The 18,760-nt window shown below is 33.7% G+C and overlaps 7 protein-coding genes across 7 annotated transcripts, besides 1 other annotated feature; 3 read left to right on the top strand and 4 right to left on the bottom strand.

Annotated features, from left to right (window-relative positions):
* Positions 1–4: 4 nt before the first annotated feature.
* On the bottom strand, positions 5–1,074 carry BEWA_010750 (hypothetical protein). The gene is made up of 7 exons (XM_004831267.1): positions 933–1,074; positions 816–894; positions 725–778; positions 630–690; positions 287–597; positions 172–250; positions 5–137 (listed from the first exon to the last, which is right to left on the bottom strand). Exons 1-7 carry the CDS (start codon positions 1,052–1,054, stop codon positions 22–24), a joined length of 822 nt encoding a protein of 273 aa, XP_004831324.1. The 5' UTR covers positions 1,055–1,074; the 3' UTR covers positions 5–21.
* Positions 1,075–1,129: 55 nt separating this feature from the next.
* On the top strand, positions 1,130–1,900 carry BEWA_010740 (hypothetical protein). Its single transcript, XM_004831266.1, has 6 exons — positions 1,130–1,239; positions 1,325–1,387; positions 1,424–1,463; positions 1,499–1,598; positions 1,636–1,742; positions 1,778–1,900. The coding sequence occupies exons 1-6, from the start codon at positions 1,141–1,143 to the stop codon at positions 1,789–1,791; spliced, it is 423 nt and encodes a 140-aa protein (XP_004831323.1). The 5' UTR covers positions 1,130–1,140; the 3' UTR covers positions 1,792–1,900.
* Positions 1,901–1,916: 16 nt separating this feature from the next.
* On the bottom strand, positions 1,917–8,830 carry BEWA_010730 (DNA polymerase epsilon, catalytic subunit a, putative; the record flags this gene model as incomplete). Its single annotated transcript, XM_004831265.1, has 2 exons — positions 1,917–2,030; positions 2,063–8,830. The coding sequence occupies 2 exons, from the start codon at positions 8,828–8,830 to the stop codon at positions 1,917–1,919; spliced, it is 6,882 nt and encodes a 2,293-aa protein (XP_004831322.1).
* A 64-nt stretch (positions 8,831–8,894) lies between these two features.
* BEWA_010720 (hypothetical protein) lies at positions 8,895–12,660 on the bottom strand (the record flags this gene model as incomplete). The annotated part of the gene is made up of 6 exons (XM_004831264.1): positions 8,895–8,925; positions 9,095–9,418; positions 9,452–9,597; positions 9,633–9,719; positions 9,753–9,818; positions 9,853–12,660. 6 exons carry the CDS (start codon positions 12,658–12,660, stop codon positions 8,895–8,897), a joined length of 3,462 nt encoding a protein of 1,153 aa, XP_004831321.1.
* Positions 9,826–9,847: a sequence feature (AT_rich).
* Positions 12,661–12,988: 328 nt separating the features above from the next.
* On the top strand, positions 12,989–14,751 carry BEWA_010710 (WD domain, G-beta repeat domain-containing protein). Its single transcript, XM_004831263.1, has 12 exons — positions 12,989–13,121; positions 13,173–13,258; positions 13,293–13,423; positions 13,460–13,580; positions 13,616–13,732; positions 13,770–13,863; positions 13,900–13,955; positions 13,989–14,055; positions 14,089–14,205; positions 14,243–14,533; positions 14,568–14,655; positions 14,694–14,751. The coding sequence occupies exons 1-12, from the start codon at positions 13,011–13,013 to the stop codon at positions 14,723–14,725; spliced, it is 1,311 nt and encodes a 436-aa protein (XP_004831320.1). The 5' UTR covers positions 12,989–13,010; the 3' UTR covers positions 14,726–14,751.
* A 50-nt stretch (positions 14,752–14,801) lies between these two features.
* BEWA_010700 (hypothetical protein) lies at positions 14,802–16,300 on the bottom strand (the record flags this gene model as incomplete). Its single annotated transcript, XM_004831262.1, has 2 exons — positions 14,802–16,080; positions 16,116–16,300. 2 exons carry the CDS (start codon positions 16,298–16,300, stop codon positions 14,802–14,804), a joined length of 1,464 nt encoding a protein of 487 aa, XP_004831319.1.
* A 174-nt stretch (positions 16,301–16,474) lies between these two features.
* On the top strand, positions 16,475–18,748 carry BEWA_010690 (protein of unknown function DUF1671 domain-containing protein; the record flags this gene model as incomplete). Its single annotated transcript, XM_004831261.1, has 6 exons — positions 16,475–16,637; positions 16,678–17,966; positions 18,001–18,099; positions 18,133–18,511; positions 18,546–18,637; positions 18,671–18,748. The coding sequence occupies 6 exons, from the start codon at positions 16,475–16,477 to the stop codon at positions 18,746–18,748; spliced, it is 2,100 nt and encodes a 699-aa protein (XP_004831318.1).
* Between the last annotated feature and the right edge of the window lie 12 nt (positions 18,749–18,760).

The following is an 18,760-nucleotide window of genomic DNA, read 5'->3' as shown; positions in this document are numbered from 1 at the left end:
TTCAAAATCTTGAAGATAGTGCTAAATCTGATAAATAATGCCATCCCTTATCGCACCATTGAGTTTCATCTTGATACTATACAAGAGACTTTCTCCAACTTTGGTTAGTTGTTCTAATCTCTTCCATCGGACTTGACCTGTTTATTTGTTATGATATTCTTAGATACTTACATCTTTGCTCCAGTTCTGCCTTTTCTGATTTATTGAATCTCGAAAAATCCATTATAGGGGGACACTTTCCTCTATAATCCTGTGAAATTTGTAAGGTTTATTTCATTTATTGTACCTGTGGTGCAAGGCATAAATTGTTTTCTATTGGTACCCATTCAGCTGGACATTGAAAGTCTTCTTCCAGAAGAGTTTCACTCGTGCATGGCCATTCTGCTACGCATTTCCAGGCAAATTCCTTCTTTTCGTATATTTCCAGATTGCTAAAGTCTTTAACGGTATTACATTGTCCATTATATCCTTCCGGTGCAGAACAAATATTTTCACCTTTATAGTTCCAATCTTTGGGACATTTCTCTCCATAATTCCTTTTACATTGCCCTGTGTACCAGAATACCTTTAGCTCCTTTGTAACATATGTGATTAGATCTGGGATAATGTGTATTAATAGGAGTGGATACCTAGCCCTTTTGTTGATTCATTCTCAAATGCATCATATTGTCTATTGGCTTCCGCTTGCTCCTACAAGGATGATATTGAGATAAACATGACAAACTTTTTTTATTTCTTCGGTGAATATATCTTCATACTTACTACTACTTGTATTACCCTAAAAAGACTTGACTTACTCTCAAGTTATAGCATACCTGTGCTTCACTTTGTTTGGTATTACCACCCGAGTTTTCCATTAGTTCACTAATATTATCAGATAGTTCTGTTAAATCTCTGAAATAAGTGTTGAAATGATGACATTTAGAAGAAACCTCGATATGTTTGCAGCAGCATTGTTTTGAGAGAGAGAGGTATCATCTCGCGAAGAAGCATGAACTGCATTTGAATACAAGAAATACAGATAGTAATGGAATGTCAATTTCTTGAGTTTCATGTAACTTTAGAAATGTGCGGTTATTTCGTTTGTTATTCAACCTTGATGAATGGGGATGTGACTTGTAAGTTGTTCACCCTTAAAAAATGAAAATTTATGGATATTTGTTCGATGTTATTGCTTTAGATATGCCATTTATCGCTAATGCGATTTCATCTCAAGGTTCACTCCTTCCATTTGGCGTGGTTTGTTAAAATAACGTCTTTTACCTTAAAACCCTTACACATTTACTTATATATATAACACATATATTTCATTTAAAATATTCAGAATGTAAGAAATACTATTATGAGTGGAATTCAGGACATTGCGGATTTTGCAGTAAACATACATGTAAGACTTTCTCAATGCCCATAATCAGTGATACAGCCACCCAAACAAGATGTAGATGAAACTCTGAGATCTCTAGGTAAAATTCACCGCACTAATTAAAATTCACCATAGATGGTATAATGTTAATGGAGAACGCCCAGCACAAAGCAGACAACGAAGATTTTACAGAAGCAGAACGTACGCTCTTGAAGATACATAAGAATAAAATACGGTATGAGACTATAATGAATAGAAGCATAACAATATAGTGAAATCGTTGAAGCAGCATTCGAACCGGTTCATGCAATGGTAACTTTCATACTTTATACGCGTATTTTTCAGTTTCCTTCGCAATCAAAATCAATTATTACAAAAGGTAGTATATTTTTCCATAAATTAACATCAGAATAGAGCTTGTGGATTAATCATTTCTCCCAGGACGCTGAAACCAGCAAGACATTCCTTCAGGTTTTTCATGTTCGCAAGGTTTGATATTTGATTCGCTACATTGTAACAATGCCTATAATTTTTCAATAAAATAAATGTTTACTTACATCCAGTGAGATTTAGATAGTCTTGGAACATATTTTTTTCCACACTTGCACCCACGCCTTCTGTATACCGTTTTTACAGTTTTGCAATCTGGACAAATCGAATCTTGTGCCTGCAAAGGAATTATAGATATAAGATGCTTACCTGTTGTGCATGAAAAATGTTTTCCAAATATTGGATGATTTTAACTTCAATTTGCTTACTGTTGAGTGGGTCAGAACATATTTGACAAGGCCACTGATATGAGATATTACCATCATTGTCATCTATATATGTAAGCCCAGATACAACATCAATATCTGAAACCATAAAGCATTTTTCACATGTTATTGAATTTATTTCCATTTTTCTCATAGGTGGGTTCCAATTTTTTGAAACATACTCACTTTCGCCAGTTAACATAAAGAGTTGATGGATTTTTTCTTCGAACGATGTATTTAAAATATTATTTTTCCAGTCTAGAGCTCTGTCTATTTGGATTATATAGATAAGTAATTTTACTGTTTCCAGTTTCCAACAATCTTTTCCTTCAAAAATACTCCCTGGCAGCGCTGGAAAGTTCAGTTGGGAATGGCTACCACTTCTATCAAACATCCTCAGAAATGAATCGTTATCAGATAGAATATCATACAGTTTTGAAAAATGAGTTCCTGGCTGATGCCAATCATGTATTATGTGTTTTTCGATTTGCTCCTGGATATCTAAAGAATCAGTATTTATAAGTTCTAACGGTTCTTGTTGCCCAATTTGTTTATCATCAGTCGTCTCATTCATATAAAATTTTTTGAGAGATTGCCATAATGGGTCTAGTGCAATTGTCTTAATAAAGTATCTAATAAACATTTCAACTGCACATGGCAGATATTCCAACACTTTTAAGTTCTCAGAGCAATTTGATTTTGATGCATCAATATAATCCTTATATCTTATATAGTAGGTATTATCAAGTTGTGCCATTGCAACGAATTCTTCTTCTACATGGAATGGAATATTTCTAAATTTTGAATGTGCGGATGACAAATCTTCTAGAGCTTCATAAATCTTGTTCCTGCCCTTCGTTATGCTTGTTGTATTTGTATCTACAACTATAGATGTAGATGTCACATATATTACTCTCAGTTTGTGTACAGAGGAAAAGTGATATATAAGTTTCTTCAGATACTTTTGTGTGGACATTACTGCCATTGCATAGAGGGATGGATCATACAAAATAGCTCCTGCATCACTTAGCCATGGTTTAAGAAAACTGCAAATGTTAACTATATTCTGAAATGTCCCATAATCAACCTTTTGGAAGACTAAATTTGTGAGTTTCATGAGATTTTCTAGTGTGGCACCAAGTGCTCTAAATGCAAGAGGGTGAAATAGAGATAAATGCGAATTAGAATCGAGTTGGACTTCGTCATAACATTTGTATTCATCAGATTTTAATGTGTTTGGATTGTTAAATTGAATATTTCCATCTAATTTGGATTCCAAAACGATAGCATTATACATTAACGATTGGTTGAACGTTATATTTACACCATAACCACGATATATACCTGGTACCGTGAAATTCAGATTTTCATTCGTAATAATATCAAAATCGGAGTGTGTTTTGTTAGAAAAATGTGGGACACCTAGATCAGATGATAAATCTCTTGTTCCCCAAAGTATTACCGATGATGATCTCAAAACTCTTGCGTACATGACATCAAAGACACATTTGAACATATTCGGTTTATTCAAAGAGAGAATGAACCCGAAGGGAATTGATGATATTTGCGATATTGCCAATTTTTCTTCAATTAAGCAAAGATGTTGATATAGAAGATCTATTGAAGAATCAAAACATTGTTTTAGGAACGTGTTTGAGATAATTTGATGAGAATTAGATACTTCAAAATGTACAGGGTAATATAAACCTTTAGACCAATCACCTAGTTCAGAAGTTTGAAGTGTAGAGTATACGTATACGACATATTTCCTTTTCGATACGGCCGGTCGGAGATTATATAAAAATTTGTCCAACTTTCTAAGGGAATTCCTAAATGATGTTATAGGTATATCAGATATATCAAATTCTGCGTCATATATGGCACCAAAGCAATCAGGAAATATTGCAGGATTTACATAGTCATCGTGCTTAATGCTTTTGTGTTCAATCCACTTAGCTCTATGTTTGGACAATATTGGCTCAGAAATATTTGTAAAAGCTTCATCCGCATATTTCTTTAGCAGCATTGACCCTCCAATAAATACTTTGTTGACCATGTTTTCCTCTTTGCTATATATCGAGGCAAAAAATTTATTGTGCCTTTTTGTTTCATAGTCTGTCCCATGGAATATATGAACATACAAAATTTCAACATCACTAAAATATTTTAGATCACCAGAGTGCATTGTTGTAATCGGACTCAATTTGTTGGATTGGAATTCCATATTGTTATTCATCACTGTATTAACATCTTCACTTCCGGTTTTTACCATATTTCCCATCCTAGTTAGAAAATCAAAGAAAATTGGTATTTGTGTCTCATAAACACCTAGAACCGTTTTGTGAAATATTGAATTTAATGAATTCTTTATGTAATCCAAAAAGTAGTTTTCTTTCATTTCCAATTCAATTAGATGTGCCTGGACTGCACCTCTTGGTAGTAAGTATTGATCATTTATTTCACGTACAATTACATTTTCATTTGGTACTACATCCCATTTCTTCTTATTATTTATATAAAATTTCCTCCAAGCTTCTATTCTCACATTAATAAACAAGGGTTTATTGTGCACTGAAAGATAGCAATTAATGATTCCAGGATTTTTCTCATCAACAGAAAAGTTGTACACATGCCAAGTTTCAGAAAATAGAGCATACAGATCATCGAAATCTATAGTACGAGTCCTAATTTCTGGCAAAAGTTCCTTTAATTCTTTATGGAGTTGGAAATTGATGTACTGCGTTTTTTTTCGGTTCCTTTTGAAATTCTGAGAAGTTTTTAGCCATTTAAACTTCAAGTTTTGTATCCAGTTAATATTTATTTTTTTAGGGTGTTCAACCTTTAGGAGATCTATTTTACTGGTCTTTTGATTTGATATTTCTCCTTTTGCGAAAAATGAACTAATTTGTCTTTGTTTATTCTCAGCTAAGGATTGTTTCTTTTTTATCCACTTGGGCATGTCAATATGAGGAATCGGATTAGTAACTCCCTGCATAATAGCAGGTAGACAAATTAATTTCAAAATTTGTGTATCTAGTTTTTCTTTGTAGTAGTCCCAATCTAGTATGTCGCGAGCGGATGACACATTTGCCTTAGAGAGTTGTATTTTTAGCCATTTGGATAAAAATTGGGAACGCACAGCAGAATCAACCTTGAATGTTTGAATAGGGATGGCTCTTGATGTGCGTGGAGCATCTTCTGGATGCGATGCCAATAAAAATGACATTGATAGATTTCCATCATTCAAATAGGTGTCATTTTTAAATAACTCAGCTAATCGTTTTGCGGAGGTTGTACCAAAACATTTCAGTGCAGGTTGTTGATTAACAGGTTTTTTTACCGTTTTTTTAGCAACTAGTAAATCAAACATGTCATCTTCAACCAGCCCGGCAGCTCTACTATCCAAAATCTGCCTGTAGCATAGAGCCACTTTTGCAGCATTTTTATAAGCATCATCTTTTGTTTTCCCCAATAAATATTGTGGAAATATATCTTCTTGAAATAGCTGTATCATTCTCATTTCTCCACGTCTTTTAATTTCAAATCCCTTAAGTTCAACAATCTTATTTTGGTGATTGTAAACGACATATCTTTTCTTTAGTAATTCCTCAGATTTTTCAGAAGCTGGTAGGAACATGGCATGCCAGGGCCCATCTAACTCAAACGCAATTTCGTTACGCCTGGTTGTTCTATATTTACCTATTTCTTCAAGCTCTAAGTATTGATCATTTGTCCATTTTTTTGCAATTAACATATTTAAAACCGTGGTCATGTACTCTAATTCCTTAATTTTACCGGCACTTTCACCTGATCCAAATTTTAAGTCTAAAACAGCGGGGAATATATCTGGAAGCATACACCATATACCATCAGTATCTAGTTCTATGGGAATACCTACGTTTTCTATAAGTTTTCTGGCGGAATCAATTATAGAAGCACCAGCAAATGTAACAATTGCACCCATTTCCATACTATACCAACGTGATCCAGCCCTTTTGACATAACCATAAAAACTATTAAGGATACATTTATACGCTAATTGAAGAGAGTCATTGATCAGAATTTTTTCTCTAGCTTGCTTTATTTTCACCGAATCTGGATTAAGTTCTCTTAATAACTGTTTCAATTCATTTTCCCCTTCCTTTTTAAGATGTTTATATGTATATCTTCTGTCACGAAATGTTGAAACAGTTTGTACATAAAACGGGTTTTCACGTTGACAAATAATGCTTTCAACATCTATTTCCCTATTAATCTTTGATTTCTTGAATATCTTCTGTGAGTATAGCTTTACAGCCTTTTGCAATTCAGCACCACGTTCGCGTTCATTTAATTGATACCAAGTTCTATTTGTGCTTTTACTTATTGTTTCTATTTCATCTTCCTCAGATTCAGTATCTTCATCTTTGATCGTATTATTATATTGGATGTTTGTTGATTTATATGCTCTACCCTTTAGATCTTGAGCTAAAATGAGAATTTGGCTTTTGTCTATTGGTGATATTTCCAATCTTTGTTTCCAATTCATTTTTTTTTGGCACAACAAGGATTCTTTATAATAAGAACACTTTCGACAGAAATCTTCTGTCACAATAGCTGTCGGTTGCAATCGTTGTGATATTATAATATTTGGATACATAGCTCCTACATCCAAGTGATATATGCGTGGGAATGTTTTAATCATTGGATTATCTCTTAGAGTGCACAATCTAGTATACAAATCACGGTAAACTTCGTTAAAATTTTCGAATTTAGAAAATATTCTGCATAGCTTTTCTGATGGAGCAAAATCAATATTGGACGATGAAACATCTTCGTCACAAATTAGTGTCTCTATATCTCCATCAATATTGTTTTTAGCCCAGTACAAGAGCGTTTCTTCAATAGTATCAATTAACATTTGATATGATGCCGAATTAAGTTTAAATTGCTCGGCTTGGTCGTCACGAAAGATGCCACAACGCAAACTTTCAACACGTCCACCAATATATGAATTTTCGTAAATCAGATGTTGTTTATCTGTGTCTGGGTTCGTATAATAACGTATAGACTTTTGAGTGTGTTTGTTTGGAAATAAAATATTGTTAGAGTAAGCTTCAGCCATTAAAAGATTTTCACATAATGTACCCGTACCCTGTCTTAATGTGTCATTAGGAGGAAGTGGTACAATTGAACAAAGGGCAAATATAAAGTTGTGTATGAACTTTATGAACAGAAAATAGGTTGCCACAGCATCAGAAACACTGTATACAGCCAATTTTTGCGGTGCTGATCTGGCAAAATGTACCATATCTTCGGGATCAATTTCAACTGGGTTGTATTTTAGCATTAATTTGCAGACCTGTTTCAAAGTTCTGGAACCAAATGGTAAATATGAATCCCTTTCAACCCATTTATAACAATCCATATTTAAAATTGCGGAATTAGTAAATAGCCCACTTGAAGAATGAAAGAATCCAAGTACTTTCCCAATAGGAATGCCGTTTATTTCAGATCTACGACTAACATATGGGAAGTCAAAATTATCGCCATTGTATGTTACCACAATATGTGGTTTTAGTGCCAGAATTAGGTTAAAAAATCTTTGCAATAAGTCCAATTCATTAGCTTCATTAAATATTTTGAAACTTGCAGTTCCTATCATGTCTTCTGACGGTTGATAAGAGAACTCTAATATGTCCTTTGCAACAACACTTCTGTTCACAATTAGATAACCTTGACCGTTAAAAACGACCGATATAAGTATTATTTCATCTGTTTCCATATCTGGAAACTTCAAAGGGGCTTTATAACATTCGATATCCCATGCCAGAACATTTAATGGAGCAACACTAGTGATTGACAGTTGCCTCAATTTGACATCGTACCCATTACGTTCTACATCATACCATGTGCCACAACGTATGGAAAGATCTATACAGACCCTGTTTACATACTTTATATCATATTCATATATGTCTCCGATGTTTGATATTGATGGATTGGTGTTATACTTTTTACCTTCGAAATGCTCATTTTTATACTTCCAACTATCTTGATAGGCTAAATTGAGAGAATTCTCACTATCATTATAGAGAAAACTCTCAGAAAATGCGCTTTTAACTGAAGATTCATTCGCTGGATCGTATCCTAGAGTGGAACTTAAATCAGTATGTAAAGCAATTTCCTTTTCAAATTGACGTTTTAATCCAACAATAAGATCCCTTCCACGTTCTAATTGATCTACTGTGCTAAAATATATCCTAATTAATTGTCCTATGTTGTGTTTGCTGGTGCCATCAGTGGGATCGATTTTTTCAAGATGGTTTGGTAGTGACAAGTCAATTTTTGTGCATGGTTCGAGTAAAACAGGTCCAATAGAATGTGATTTAAACTTATTATATAAGAACTGTAGAGTTACATCCACACACCCCGGGTCAGTGATGCTCACATAAAAATATGGAGCATAGATGATAGATGTATGCCATTCTGAACCATCATCAGAGACAAAATAGAGAGAAAGAGCAGACTTAAGTCCGATTAGATGTCCACTTCCGAATTCATTACTGCTGCCGAAGTTGGACAGGTTCAGATGCTCTTCTGGTTTGTTGTCGGATGAAACTCTTCTATTTAATTCGATAGACCCCTTAACGGTCGTAGGTACTACATTATATAAAAATCCTTGTCTTTTTCCATTTGAATTCCAACTTAAAGATCTAGAATATCCTGCCATTGTAAGTTTTGTTTATTCTACATCGATATATAGACAAATTATATAATGTCCCTGCGATACAAAATTATTCTACATCATTATCGTGATAAACTAAACTAGACAATAAAATGACGTGTGCATACAGAGATAAATGGATTCTGATTTCAGCGTTCCTCACGGGTGTGCGCAGAGGGTAAACGTTTTCTTTGGGATAGTCATTATGCAATAATAATAATGTTAAGAAGATAAATATATTGAGTTATATGTTATTAAAATTAAACCTACCAAAAGCATTCAAAATTTGAAACAGAATCTATGCAGTAGAGTTTTTCGCTACGTCGTCGTTCCGAAAACTGATTAGGACTATCGTTGAAGAGTTTGTAATCTTCTATACTACAAAATAACCTGTCTGGATTTATATATATCTGGCCAGATTGGTTATTATTGCGAGAATTTGTAGTACTAGGTTTTATGTCAATATTCCCATCGGATGATATAACTTTATCGAATACGGAATAGTGTCTATCAATATACTTTTGGGTACGCAAAGCCCATAGTTCCATAGCACACCTTTCTCGTTCCATATATTTTGATAATAACCATTTATATCTGTGTCATATAGTGTTATTAAAAGATACTCACCTGTGGTCACTATTTTGACAACATGAACACAGATTATTTCCAATTCTATTTACATAGAATTCGCCACAATTGTTGTCGTCGTGAAGAACGTCTCCACAAAAATCACAAGATTTACAATCACCATATCCTCCGCAAGCAAAACACGCCTAATTATTTTTTTTTAGGAGAGTGAAAGAATTACCTCTGTAGCTCCCCATGTAAGATCCATTAAATTTTGTATATTTTCTGATGCTTCATCACCAGATTTTTGTTTCGCCATAACAATTGCCTGAAAAGGTATTAAACACCATGGTAAACACACCGTGTTTTGAATAAATCTTTTTGCAAGAGAGCAAAACTCAACAAAAGTAGTACTACATTCCATGGCCTAAATGTTATTAATTATTTTTAAAATTACAAACCTTGTAGGAAGTATCATTACCTAAAGCCACAATAGCCCATGGAATATTAGTGGCAAATTGCTTAGTATTCGCCAACTCATAATCCATAAGTGACAGTCCATTTAGCATCAAAAATTTTACATAATTGAATTGAGCCTCTGATACATGAATATTATCGGCCAAAAAGCTGGAAAGAGGATTAAATGAGACATTTGTACCGTTAGGTGATTTATAAACTAGATCTTTCGTCCCTTTTGCAGTGTTCTGTCTAGAAATTAGTTTATCGTATCGATATAAATCACCACAAGTCCAAATTCCATTCAATACATCAATTGGTGAGGGTTGTTGTCTTAAACAATGAAGTTTGTTAGCCATACTTAATGATGCCATATCACTTGTCAGTTGGGATAAAACATCGATTTCTGCACCGGAATGTTTTGTAGATTCAATGTTCATAAGAGATTCTGGAGAATGTGTAATCTGTATTCCTATAATACCACGACAATTCTTAGCATTACATCGACATTGAAATCCACCCCCAACACCCTTTGAGGTAAACCCATAGTTGTACGTAACCTCTTCACCCTTAATAATCTTTCTCTGGGCAAAAACTCCCATTCTGTAGATTCCACGTACATTTATTGGAATGCTGGAACAGTTAGGATCGCATGAATGATTTATGAAACGAGCTACATTTCCGAGGTGCGTAGAATCAATATAAATATCCTTATGTATTTTCATAATGTACCAATGACATTGGTTATTATCGTCAATTTCAGCAAAGCTCCAGCTACTTAATGATCTCTGGAAGTCACTATGTGTAATCACTTCACCAACATATTCACATACCAATTCATCTATTTCAATATCTTCGGTAGCGAAGGCACCAATTCCTTTTCCCTCAACAAATCCTAACTTCAATTTTGGAGCAGAAATATTCGTAAATCTACGATTTCCGCAATTTTTTTCATGGAAAGAGCAGTTCTTTGGTGTACATTCAACATTTTTAAGTATGTTTGAGCAATCTGGACCACAGGAGATTTCACAGGTGCATCGGGTGTTAGAATCTGGTATAGAAATAAGCTTACGTGTTTCTGCCGTTATTAAATTAGTTGTAATATATTTAAATTCGTCATGTACTTTAGCAACAATAGCTTCATCGCAGCCTTTTATTATGTTATTCCATTCTTTTGATTTAATATTTTGGAACCCTTTTTTTAGAGATCTGTCTTGTTTTCCAATATTAGTACTTTCCTTTTGGTATTTTCCCAACGCTGATTTAGAATTGTGCTTTTTTCTGTTATTTTTTGATTTTGATTTTAACGGCGTTTTTTTCTGCATATTCAAAAGATAGTCATCATCTACGCCATCAAAGGGCGGTTTTGTTATGAAAACCGGTTCTAGGGATAATTTTTCCTCATACACAGCTTGTTCAGTTATAAAATTTTTAACTTGTGTAAATATTTCGTGGGGATGGCTGGAAGTTATCCTAAGTGTAGGCATTGAACATTCTTTATTCAAAATATCAACACGACTATTAGTTTCTTTAGAACTGTGAGCCAGGGTGCATACCACCTGTATGTGTATACAGTCATGACAGATAATTTGTTTTCCAGAGTTTGGTATAATCTGTACATCCGGGTGAGAGCATTGAATGCACCATGTCCTATCACATCTAACACACTTCAAAAGGGTATTTGATGGGCCCTTTTGAAAATGTTCTTGGTCATCAGATGATGCATAGATATTCTCTGGATTTTGTGGGTTATAGTCCACCAACGTATTATGTTTAGTTTGAAAAAAAGATCGGTAGCTCTTTATGTCTGGATATCTTTGAGGTTTTGTTATCTTTCGTCCCTTTAAAAAATATGATGATTCAACTTTACCTCGGCACGTAGTTTTTAGATCATTCCAAGCTTCTGTCAATCTTTCATCCTTAGTTAATTCAGATCTCCACAAATTTTCCCAATAATAAGAATATCGATCACAGTCGTAACAACTCCAGCATGTATGTGAATGACATATATAAAGGGGCTTCCCATTGGAATCCGTAAGATTATCTAAATTGCCATAAACTTTCATATGCAACTCTATTACCCTTTTGTCCGGAGTGATTTTTCTGGTTTTAGAAATGCACGACGGAAAACAATAAAACGTTGAACATTCTGTGATTGCACATTTTACAGCATCTTTCATAGGAAAAAATTGTCTACATCCATTACATCCAACATGTGATATTTTACAAAAAAAACATGTTTGTGACGGAGTATGTTCATTCTGTAGTATAGATTTATCCCGATCGCCATTTTGTAAATCACCTATGTATTGTTTATAGAGTTCGCTAGAATCCTTGGGACTAAAGTCAATATCAACTGGGTTAATGATATTTTCTTTGCCTTGTGCCATATCTTTCGAAGTTGTAGCTTGGGTTTTGTTTGATGACAATTCACTCATTCCATTGTCTTCTACCATCTGATAAAGAATATGATTAAAGTGGGTTTTCATAAAATCATGACATTTTATATGGTATGATCTTTTACAAACCCCTGAGCAGAGGATATATGTGTATAATTTGGTTATAGGATTCCTACAAATCCAACAGATGAGTGGCCAAATCAACCTTTTGTCTGTTTCTTTCTTCTCATAATCATCCAAATCGCTTAGGTCGAGAGATTTTTCATCATCAACACTATCGTCAACACTTTTTGAGAAAATGTTCCCATAGGTAACCGATGTATCTATCGCAGTTATGTCAGGAATAAATTCCTTTGGTACAGCGTCTAATGAAAGGAGCTTGAATGGCTCATTAGGTTGTTTGTTGTTTACCATTTTTATAAGTAAGCTACATTATGTGTTCAGAATTAGTGTTTGATTCGGATCTGCGTAAGCTTTATTAAGAGAATAAATGTATATGACTTTACAGAATAGATAAAATATGTGTAAGATGAGTAGAATCTGTTGTATTATCTATTACAAGGATGACTTCAGACATAAAACATGTAATACCAGCGTGGAGCCAAATTATGAAAAACTGTCAAGGAACACATATAACATGACTAAAAATTGAATAAAACTATACTTACGTACGAGTTAATGGCTCTGAAGTTGCGTTTTAACCCATGTTCTTCCTATCAAATCCCCATACACATCGAAAACCATAATATATACTCCTGGTAACAATGGTGGAGGAAATACACGCCGAATTCGTGAATGGAGCCGGTGAACAGTTTCAGATAGAGGATAACTCTCTCATTATTCCTACCAATATCGATAGGTTTGGATTATCAAAGGTATAGCTAAAATCTTCTACGGTTTTGTACAAAAAAATCAAATATTTTTAGATGATTAACGACCTTTTAATATTTGATGAACCGGTAGCATTTGATATCTTGTTCAAAGAGGAACCACTGCGTTGTACCATCTCAGAGTTTGTTATTTGATTCTTGAAACATCCCTTGTAGAAAGCTAGAGCAGTACAATATAAAATCTGAGACTACAATAAAGCTTGTTTACATTTTGGCAATCACAGAACCGCTGGAAACGGAAATAGACTCACTAAACGAATGGATATCCGATATATCTTATAATAATAGTAAGTACTTCACCAATCCTTCACATCTGATTTTAGAGATACTTTCTACATGTTGTTATGATGGACATATTTCAATATATAAGGTAGATGATATGGTGAAGTCCATAAATTTTTTTAACCAAAGTAAATCGGCAAGTTCCATTCACATGTACAATAGGTTTGTTAGTTGTAGTGCACAAAACTACTATTTAGAAATTTTGGTTCACATTTTGAGTTGATATGTGCTAGTATAACTGGTTTAATTGAAGTTTACAAAGTTGATATAAGTGAAGAACATCCAGAATATTCTCTGGTTGCTGCCAGCGGAAAGTATATACTTTTCTACCATAATTATGAGAATCTATAGGGAATATGATACCATAACATCGCTAACTACGGATAAGAACGGTTATGTTTTATTGGCTGGAGGATATAACAATACTATTTCTGTTTACGAAAATGTATGTTAAAATACCTGATAGATACTGACATGATAGCCTAAACTGTTAACGAACACAGGAGATAATCAAAGTATTCATAAAACCGGAAAAAGGTTTGATTATACTTAAAATCTGATGGGATATAGGGTATTGAATGAAGTGTACACATTACCTTTACTTCATAACCTTGAGAGTCACAGACAACCCATCACAGTACGTTCATAAACAATTTAAAGTATTTATTAGGGCCTAGATTTTTTACCGCTGCAAGAAAATATATTTGTATCATCGTCCCAGGATGGCACACTTCTAATTTGGGATTTGAACGGAAAATCTTGTTTATCACAATATAACACTGGGAAGGTTCTTATCTATTCCAAAAATCACATTATTTATACAGCCAATATCGTGTTTTTCTATTTCCCCTCATGGTCCACAGATATCCACCGGTCACAATGAAGGTGGTATTACTATTTTAGATATACGTTGCAAGGACACAGTGGATTTTTATACAGAAGCATCTAATTTTGTTGATCCAAAGGTTTCAAGTGTTTGCTCCAGCAATATACACAACAAATTGGTTGGATCCATCTCGTGGAACCCTGTTAAGAGGAATATTATTGCCTCATTTGGCCTTGACGGATGTGCCTTCTTGATTGATATACGGTCACCTAAATTTCCACTACAAATGGTACGTATAAGAATCCTTCTTACATTAGTTATAGACGCAATTCGAGCTTGATAGTGAGCACGACAGGGGAACACGTTGTTCTTGGATAAATGCAGATAACTTAGTTTGCACTACGGCATCTGGTATCATCAAAAAATTAAATTATAAGCAATTATCGCAGTAAATAATTTGACGTTATTTGATCTTCAATAAAATAGATTGTATAACGTATAGCTAGGGATAACGTCGTAAAATTATCAAAAATACACTAATATTCAAATTTACTTCTTTACTTTGTATAGTACGAAACACTATCAACACCTCTATTGAATATTTTTTTTCCCCCGTATAACTTGTTTCCTAGTGCATCTTCCACTACAGACCTATTCATTACTGAAGGCATCACTAAAACCATTTTGACTGTTGATGCAAAGAATTTGTTTTTAATTTTTGACAAATTTTTCAGAAGTTTATAATATCTTTCTGGAGATGTATTGTTTTTATTAGCTGGTTTCATGCCCTGTCTCAAGGTAACATTTCCATCGGGGTTTAACGCCACCATATTCGGAACTTGTTGGTTTAATGTTTTAGATTTTAAAGCTTCAATATCAAACATTTTTGGAAGTTGTAGAATCATATATTCCCACTTTTTTGGGATGAATTTATTGGAAATACAATCTGCTAGACCATCCTTCAAATAATTAGCCTGATTCAAAGTTAGAAGTTCTATTATTCCAGCATTTTTAGCTGAATGCAATAAATTCTCCAACTTTTCCCAATCTTTCTCTATTCCAATGAAGTTACCTTTTAGTATTTCCCATTCTGGGGAGCCTTGTTTAATTTTTTTATATGTTGAATACTCTTTGAGTAGACAAAAGGCCATTTCATCAAAAATTGGAAACCTTTGGAATGAAAATGATTTTATGTGCGACCCTGGAGGAATTTTTGCAAAATATAATGCTGATTCTATCAAAAACGTTCCAGATCCGGAAAATAAGTCAACTATAGTTTTGTTTTCGTGTTTAGAATCGGGTGGTTGAAAACTGCGATTATCTAGTAAAGATGCAATGTCTTCAGATAGTGTATTATAGTATGTGGTGCATATCTTAGAATATTCTTCGATGAGAAAAGGTGTTTCAGAGAATGAGAAATAGCCTACATCAAAAAGAAGTGAGCAGACCAGAGTAGGATCTATATCAGATATTTTTGTTTTATATCGGTATGATCTTGCTGATAAAGATGTACCAACTGCGTCTACAAATAGTTTTGCACCAAAAGAATCACTTATATGTAGTTCAAATTTGATTTCTGGTTTCTTTAAATCCAATTTCGGAGGGAGTTTATTTAGGCAATCTCTAAAATAGTCGTTAATACAATCTTTAATTAGCTGAGACCCGTATTTCCTAGAATTTATAAACTGGTTGCTACCTGAAACCTTACAATTTATAGAGTATGTATTATTTGTGTTAATGAATTCAAGCCAGTTGACGTCGTTACATCCTTTACGAAAACTATCTTTGTCTACAATTTGAAATTTTGCAGCTTCAATGAAGATTCCGGTAGAAATCCTAATCGGTGCATATTAATAAATAATGGAAGATACCTGGAAAAATACGACAAGAAGTATAGCTGATGTATAGTTCCATTCAAGAATGTTATCCCTCCACGGTCTTTGATTAACAGATTATTGCTGATTCCAAATGATTGAAGTTCATATAATAGACAGTTTTCTGATCCCCTGATGCATCTCAGCCATATATTATAAGGTTTAGTCCAATGTTTGGACATTGCGATCTCACATTTTTTAATTTCTATACAATACACTTATAAAATAACTCTTAAACAAATTATACACGTTTTGTTCCCATGAAATTTAAATTTATAGACATGTTTTTAGATGCCTTATGTGGTAATATATTGAGCACGTTACCCTTGTCCATGACATGATAGTTTTTTATAAAGATGAGTATACTGCTTAGTCTAGACATATTCAAAAATGTTTTACTATCATCTTCCGAATCAGAAAATTCTAAAAAAACTATCCTTCTCTACAAATTCAGAGATGAATCTACCGATTCACCATGGATTTGCTCATATAGAGTAAATTCTTCGACAATTTCGGCAGGTTTGCCTAATATAGGTAAACATTTATGATTTTTATTCAGGTGTTGATTTGGACATTTCCGTTCCTTGTTATCTCTCTTTTGTCGGTTTCCTTGTTCTGAATCACAAATCAGATCCGAATGTAAACAGTATAGGTTTAAAGGAAAAAATTTCTGAGACATTTTACGTCTTAACTTTACAAAAAACTTGTGATATGGACTCTCTGAATGAAGCACTTTCAGTTTGGAAGGTTCAAAACAATTCCATTTCATATACTTCGGAACATATAGCCAACAGTAACATAATATGGATTGAAGATGATTTATTAGAAGTTAAAAGGCGAAATTTATGTTTGGTCAATGTTACTTACTCCCTTTGTACAAACCTAGTAAACAGAATTTCATTCGATTCTAATATTACAGGATTGAAAAAAATTGTAGATTTGCCTAAAGAGATTAGCGATTCTATTTTAACAACATTGATTACAAGGATTTCTTCATATATCCATCCCCAAGATAATGAAAATGCGCTAAAAATAATTGTTTCCGAATGTAAATCCGCAGTTAACTCTGGCGGTTATGATTTTTGTTTTGATAAAAATCTTAAGCACGTTGCAATTCTCGATAGTGTCAATGAAAAATCTGATTTTTATTTAAAAATTTTGCTTCAATCAATAGTTCCAGTAGATTTGTTGCTTGCATATGATATGAACTCTATTGAATGTTTGAGGTCCATTATAACTTCACTACAGATCCACTTTTCAAAACTTTGTACTATTTTCGAAAAAAACCCACAAAATATCTATTGTTACATTTCTAAATCTAAACAAGATATTGTTAATAGCAATCTAATTGAAGACAAAGAAATCAAACCACCTGCGACACTTCAGAAAAAACACTCTGGTCCAAAGGGGAAAATTAAAAAACAATCAAACTCAAAACAAAAGCAAGCTACCTCTTCCAGCAAGAATGACCAAACTACAACTGCTAAAAAGGACGAAGATAAGTTGGAAAGTTTTGATTTTATTAAAAAATGCAATTTTTCGGATACAGACGTAAATATCAAATTTGATACGTGTGGAAAAATTGATCTGATGCCATGTTTAGAAGAGGCTGATATAGATGAACCATTTGATTTGAATGTGAGTTTTGTATTTAAATCTATAGTGATCGGGGGTAGTGCTAAAGGGTATGTTAAACTTCCATTTGGAGGTTATATTCTCCCACTGTTCAATTTAATGTCAAATAATGACCTCTTTGTAAATAATCTTTTCGATACATCTAATCAATCGCTTAAGCTTAAATTATTCTTAAATCCTTCTAACTTTGTTGATAAAAGGATTTTGATATCGGTATATTGAATTCACAATGTATATTATTCTTTAGCCTCATAAACATTACCACCAATTCCCTCCATGGATGAGCTCAAAAACATCAAGACTCTATATCACAGATGGAGATTATCAGTATTATCACTATACTCAGGTTTTTTGTTGTTTTTAATATTTATTTACTCAGTGTAATGTAAATGATGTTGGTTGGGGATGTTGTTATCGATCTATACAATTGGTGTGCAGCTGGTACCTACTACAGGGTTATACTATAAAGAAAGTTCCAAATCACCAATTGATTCAGAAGGTCTTACAGGAAAACGATATATCTCATAAGGACATTGTAATTGGCAGTTCGAAATGGATCGGAACGGTTGAATCTGGTTATTTTATAAACTGGTATCTTAATTACAATTGCAAAACACTGCATGTTCCGCGGGCATCTGATCTGAGAAACTTTAATGGCCTAATGTCGGATCATTTCACGAAAGAGGGAACTCCAATAATCGTAGGTGCTGGCTCATATGCCTACGTAATTTTGGGCCTATGTATGGGACCGGAACCAGGTATGCCAAAGACACTCCTAATATCTATTCACAGCTGATTTTGCCTATCTAATTTCGGATCCGCATTACACCGGTGATGATAATATCAAATCCATACAAACTAAAGGAGGAATAGGGTGGAAAAAGGTTATTAATTGTTCACAACATAAGAATATTTAGGTTGATTTTCTATCAAAAGCAGCAGATGGAAATTTTATTAACTTATGTTGTCCACAGTTGGACAATTATGAAGTATAATCATCACAATTC

The sequence above is a fragment of the Theileria equi genome, chromosome 3 (assembly GCF_000342415.1).
Source record: "Theileria equi strain WA chromosome 3, complete sequence".
NCBI lineage: Eukaryota > Apicomplexa > Aconoidasida > Piroplasmida > Theileriidae > Theileria > Theileria equi.
Note: the sequence above shows the minus strand (reverse complement) of the source record. Positions and strands in the feature narration are given on the sequence as shown.